This window comes from Python bivittatus, unplaced genomic scaffold (assembly GCF_059951505.1).
Source record: "Python bivittatus isolate LINGU-HERP-01145 unplaced genomic scaffold, Pbiv_v1 ctg000210_np1212, whole genome shotgun sequence".
NCBI lineage: Eukaryota > Metazoa > Chordata > Lepidosauria > Squamata > Pythonidae > Python > Python bivittatus.
The window spans coordinates 8,174,377-8,180,935 of NW_028277053.1; the positions used below are offsets into that span (position 1 = coordinate 8,174,377).

At 48.0% G+C, this 6,559-nt stretch overlaps 1 protein-coding gene across 1 annotated transcript; it reads right to left on the reverse strand.

Moving 5' to 3' along the window:
* Nucleotides 1-1,021: 1,021 nt before the first annotated feature.
* SPRN (shadow of prion protein) lies at nucleotides 1,022-5,610 on the reverse strand. The gene is made up of 2 exons (XM_088139578.1): nucleotides 5,355-5,610; nucleotides 1,022-3,050 (listed from the first exon to the last, which is right to left on the reverse strand). Exons 1-2 carry the CDS (start codon nucleotides 5,557-5,559, stop codon nucleotides 2,644-2,646), a joined length of 612 nt encoding a protein of 203 aa, XP_087995704.1. The 5' UTR covers nucleotides 5,560-5,610; the 3' UTR covers nucleotides 1,022-2,643.
* Nucleotides 5,611-6,559: the final 949 nt, after the last annotated feature.

Sequence of the window (6,559 nt, forward strand, 5' to 3'; positions counted from 1 at the left end):
AACTTGGCCACTTTAAGATGAGTGGACTTCAACTCCCAGAATTCCCCAGCCAGCCATGAAGTCCACTCATCTTAAAGTGGCCAAGTTTGGACAACACTGACATAAAACCATGTTAAAAACCATATTTAAAGCCCTAACATATTCAGCAGCTGAGTTACCAAATGCATTCACAACATCCAACATAACCATTGAACCGGATCCCCAGCATCCAGAGTAGTGGCCCCGTGTTACGGGTAGTTAGATTCTGATCCAGCAGTGGAACAAATCATTGAGGTCTTAATTCTATGATACAGATATTTATGCATAAAGCCTGCCAAAAAATCTCTGCGTTTGGTTGCTTGCAGCTGGATTTCAGTTGTATAATTTCCAAGAGCTGTTTTCTTGATATGCTTGATAAATTATAAATTGATTTACACTATTTAATGTAGCTTATTTCATGCTGAGACTTCAGTGCACTATAGGTTACTGAAAGCATAAATTTTTTTGGGGGGGATGGATGGATCAATAATGTAATGGGTCAAATTTGCAGGAAGGTATTTTTGGTGTTGCTAAACAGATCATTCAGAGCAGTTCATTGTAGTGGCTAAAGCAGCAGGCTAGAGACTGGGAGACCATGAGTTCTAGTCCTGCCTTAGGCACAAAGCCAGCTGGGTGACCTTGGGCCAATCCCCGTGTCTCAGCCCTAAGAAGGAGGCAATGGCAAACCACTTCTGAAATCCTACCAAGAAAACTGCAGAAATGACTCCAGGCAGTCACCAGGAGTCAAAAACTGACTCAAAGGTATGTGTGTGCATGCATTTGCACGCACGCACACACAGATCATTCAGTGCAAAAGAAGTATAGATTTACTGTAATGTCCCTTTCTTCACCAACTCATTGTTGGAAGCAAAAGTTATGCATTTTTTCTAAAGAACCTTACAGCCCAAAATATCATACATACACCAGAATATTGTAATGAATTTTATTAAATGAACTGATCACCAGCAGGTAAATGAACATCATAAACCATTCCTAGTTCTGTTTGCACCTAGACATCATAGTGAAATGTATGAAAATATTATTTTTCTTAAATACTCTGGACTTGGGGAGCCTCTACATTTGATAAATAAATAAGATAAATATCCTATTAAGTCTATTTAGACCAGCATTCTGTGTGACACCATATCCCTCCAGATGCACTGGGGAAGTTCATAAGCATGGTGGACCTTCTTGCCTTTTCTGTAACAGCTGGCATTTAAGATACATCTCTCGTATGTAATTCAGAGTTCATAGCCATCAAGATTAATAGTTCTACAAATTTGTCTAATCCATTTTAAAACCACCTTTAAGAGCCATCCTGAGGGCAGCAAATTTCATATTAACAGTGCATTGTGTGGAAAACTGTTTATTGGTCCTGAATCTCCCTATTGAATTTCTGAAAAGTCTGGCATGTTTTCAAAAACATAGTGGTTAGGTTCATGGGACACAGCTGGCCCAATTAGCTCTCTCCCCAAAACGAAATTTTACTGGACTTTGATGGCAGAAATGTCCCAGCTAACAGGAGAATAGCCATTTTCATCATCCTCCCAGCTGTTGCAAAGGCATTTGAGAGGGTTTCCCACATGAAATAAAATCATATTCATAACAATAACAATGGTGGCTTGATCCAGCTCAGACAACCCCTTCTGCCAGGACCACCTTTTATCAGGCAACTTCTGTTTTTAGCAACTGATTTGGTGGTTAAACCCTCACTTTATCCTGCCTATTCACAGAACATGGCTGCCTCTGAGTAATTCAGCTATTTGCTCAATATGCTAACTGCCCCCTTGAGTTAAGAATATAATGCAAGACTATTGTGTATTACAGATTGGGTATATCTCATTTTTGGTCAAAAGAAGAACCACATCTTTCATAGCAGAGTCTCAGTTAAAGGAGAACTGGGGGGAGGGGAGACCAGGGATAAATTATAATTGATTTTTCAACAGAAGTCTTGAACACGATGCAGCTGATACTTAATTTGTCTTAGTTGCTCAAGTTAGCAGACAAGGGGTTGTCCTCTCGTTTTATCCTCACGACTACCCTGCAGTCTACAAGTTGGCCCAAAGAAGAATGAGTAGCCAAAAATTGCCCACCATTGAGTCCAACATCAGTCGGGCTCTCCTATGTCCAACTCATTCTCTACGTTACCACTCGGACTTCTTGGGGTCACCTTGTGTGGATCCAGCATGGAATGACTGAAGTAAGCTCCTTTTTTCACAAGGCACAGGAGAGAGAAATTGTTCCCTAGAGATCCACTGTATAAAAGTAGCAATAAATTGTTGACAGAAGGTCTTTATATTTTAATCATTACAAAAGGGCTGCATAAAGAATTTGGCAGACAAATACGGTCCAAGTAGGGTAGGAAGGTATAACGCATCTCAGAATGTCCATTGGCAGACATCTTTAACCATTTCATTCCCCTTCGGATTGACTTTAGAATGGCAATCTCAATAAATAACTAAAAACTGGAAAAATCTGAAGACCAGCTGGGGGTAGGAGTGGGTCGTAATGCATTTTGGCACCTTTGGGGAGCTCTTCTTAGCACACAGCAGGAACATCCAGCTCCCCAGATCACTTGTGGGGATGCTCAGGGAAAGAGGCACCTCAGAGCAGATACTCTGAACGTCACAGAGCGCACGGCACGAGGGCCACGCACCACAGGCAAGCTGAGACACAAAGAAGGTGCCAGGGCTGGGGGCTGTAAGTGCTCCTGGCAGTGTTGTTGCCGGCCTGCATCTCCGCGTATTCTGGACTGCCTGGCCTGGCCATACTCATACCAGCCGCTGCCGCTGCCGCTCCTCCTGCCGCAGCAGCTGCCGCCACACGCAGGGCTGTCCCGGAGGAGCTGTAATGGGGTGAAGACTTGGACCGCCGGGAGGTGCCCCGAGCACTGCCCCGGGCCGCCCCACGAGCTCCACCCCGCCCCCCTTTGCAGACAACGCCGTCCACGAAAATGGCCACCAGGAAAATGAGAGTCCAACAAACGGCTGGGCTGCACTTCACCATCATTTTCCCCAGGAAGTGGGCCTGATCTGCAAACCAAGTACAAAGAGTGATATTATCAGCACTGGAGGAAAGTACAGCCATGGTTGCCTGGGTTCCTGTGCTTTTAGATTTAACCCTAAAAAGCCCAGACTTTCTCTGGCTTGGTGTAGACCTGGCACAAAACGTGAAGGCTGCCGTTGCCTGGAGACTAGCAGCTCTCCACTTGCTTCAAGAAGTGATCTAGAGCCATCCATTTTCTGATCAGACAAGGCTATGCCATAAGTGCCTAGATCCTTGGTGTGACACCTGTGATGCCATCTCTGTGAACATTTCTTTTATGTCCCCCCCCAATTATATTTTATTGATACAGATAGAGACAGACAGACAGACAGAGAGAGAGAGAGATACCACTAATACTACAAAGCAACAGAGCAGCTTCAAGCATAATTCCCAAGAAAGCTTCTGGGCCCCACTGGAAGGTATTGTTAGAAAACAAAAAAATCTGGGGGAGGCTGTTGCCCAATGCTTTGTACAGAAGGGAGCCCACAGAAAAAGTCAGGTAGAAGCTGGGAGAGAATAGAACATTCTGGGGGTTTAAGGGGGAAAGTTGAGCAGCATCTTCCGTTTCCCTTGTAGGAAATCAGTAAAATGCCTCTGCGTAAATGAACTGCCACCATGGTAACTGTTCTGTTTAGATGCACAATGCATGGTCTTCAAATGCCAACTGGGCTCAACAGCTTGGGTGCTCCTGGGATGGGGAAGGCAAGGCACTGAAGTTGCTAACCAAGTCACAACTTGCATTGTTTGGCACTAACGGGCATTGCAGGAAATGACAGCGACACTTTGATTACAGTGAAGCAGTGAACCTAAGTTCAGGGAAGAGCACCATCTGGTGAACAGGTGTTTCAGTGGGATACACAGGTAGTCCCCAGTTTAAGAATGAGTTCCATTCCCAAGGTCTGTCCTTAAGTCTAATTTGCATGTAAGCCGGAACAGTATTATTGTATAATACTGTATAAGTAATACGTGTAATGAACTCGGACCATTGCATATTTAATTTGAATTTTACTACAACAGGCTCCATTCTTAACCATGGGTCATCCATAAACCAGGCATTCCTAACCCGGGGACTACCTGTATTAAGAATCTCTGTCATGTAACTAAACTGGGAACCCCATAATTGGCCCATTTTCCTGATAGTGGAGAGAAGGCCAGGTTCTTCTTCGCAGACTTTGGTAGGATCAAATCATGGCCAACACATAAAACTCTAGAACTTATTTCATGTCAAATCTTCCGCCAGGGTAGAGCCTTTCCTTGATCACAATACAATCTGGCTAGTGCTTGCAATTCCTACACAGAATGAGCCCTGTGGTTTGTAGGTTTTATTGCTTCCCTTTTTCTTTCTTATAGTAGTATAGAAATTATTCTATGTCTTATGATTATATATATATATACACACACACACACACACACACACACACACACATGTTAGCTTGTTAAAACATTAAGGCTCACAGCTGGCATCTCTCTTTTTCTGTCCCACATGCTGTCCCATAAGTCAGCAACATTTTCTCTTATGAGATTTCCCTTGGGCTGTCTTAACTCTTCCTGATCAAAGGGCTCTATGTAGCATGTTCTGCGTTATCAAGCTGTGTAAATACAAAGAGCATTTCTTTTAAGACCAGCAGCTAGCTATCTTTCCAGAATCCCACTTCTCATTTAGTACCCAAGCATCCCTGTGGAATGTGGTTTACTTTTTTTTTTGAGACATCAGCTGGTTTACCTATCTGCTAAGCTCTAACATGGTTTGATTTTTTTATGCAAACCTAAATGCTGGGGTTTGTTTACGGCTTAGCCTGAAGTGTGAACCCAGCTATATGTAGCATATTGGAAAGCCATGGTTAAACCAATGGATTTAGCAGGCACAAACCCTAGCGTCGAGGCTGGGTTTTTAAAATAATCCTCCCGAAGGCAAATTTCACTGCAGATTTCAACTTCTAATTTATTCGGGTTCTTGCCCCCCTCCCCCCAGGAGCACACCGGCTGCGCGTGTCCTTGAGGGTTTCGCGCTCATCGCTTTCCCTGGAGAACCAACGGCTCAAAATCAATCTCCGACTGGCTCCCCCCGAAAGGGAGCTCTCCTCCCCGAAAGCTGCCGAGGGTGACTGCGGCCGCGACTCTGCAGCCCCCTCCCCGCCGCGCCCGGGGACAGGGGCATTTCCTTCAATCGCCCCGACCCCAGCCCGTCCCCCCGCCTCGCATTAGCGCGGGAGAAGCGCTCCCGCCCGCCCCCGCCATCCTTCCCTCCCTCCCTCCGCTCAGCAAGGTGAGGAGCTGCTCAGGACGGGTACCGCGCTCTCCCCGGACCGCTTCGTGCCTTCCCGGCGCTGCAGTCCCAGCGCCACGCCGCGCCGCGCCGTGCCCGCTCCGGTCTTCGGGCAGCCGCGGGAGAGAAGCGTCGCCCCGCAGCCGAAGCCGCCGTCCGGCAGGTTCCAGCGCTCGGCCCCGGCAGCTCCGCCAAGGCAGGGGAGCCGGGCTGGGCTCGCTCTTCGTCATCGCGCGCCCTCCCCCGCGCGGTCGCCCCCGCCCCGCCGGCACAGATGGCGTCTTCCGCGCCCCCTCCCCGCCGCGTGCCGGCAGGGCCTGCGCCTTCCTCGCCCGCCGACCTCCTCCCGCCTGCGCCGTCTTGCTTCGCCTTGCCTCCTCGCCCGCCCGGTTGGTGGGGGGCAAAGGCGCCCTCCCTGCAGCCGCCCTGCCCTCTACCCTGGTCGGGCCGCGCACCCCGCTGACCATCCCTGGCAGGGACTGGGGGCTCGTCCTGGCCGGACGGATTTTTGGCGCCCCTGGCATCAGCGAGGGTAGGGCTGCCTTCCTGGCATCTGAACGCTCGTGGCAGGGACCTCTCAAGCCAAGAGACTAGGAAACGCCCGAGAAATGAAGGTGGTCCCCCAGGATCCATTGGAAAGGCTGTGCTTGGGAAGGAAATCATGAAAGCTACCAATAAGGGGTGCAAAGGATCCTGAAAGAAATGGGATGGCATAGGAAAAGGGCAGACCCTTTATTATTTCAATTTTTAATTTATTTGTCAGTGGTTTTAAAATAGTTATTTACCTGGGGTATTTCTGGGTTGACAATTCCAGAAGGCTGTGAGCAGCCAACCATAAAAAACAGCATAAAAAGAAGCCCTCCAAAATAAATAAATGAATAAACCCACCCAACAACATCATAAGGGACAAAGGAAAGCAAGTCATGTGTCACCAAGGCACCCCAACTTTCACAGCAAGCCTTCATCCTGGGCTAGATGGGAGGAAGCAGACAGGATCTCCGTGGGGAGGGAGTTCCAGAGGAGGGGACACGGGCTGAAAACGCCCGCTTCCCCGGCCCTGCGGAGTCCATTCTCCAATAGATGGGACCTGGAGGGAGTTGGCCCCCTTCCACCCAATCCAGGGCAGTCCGTGGGGGGTAGGAAAAAGAGGTCAAGATGGTGGCACAATTGTGCAGTTGAAGGCAGAACTTTGTACCATTGTGGCCAAGATCTTGACTTCTTGACCTTCAA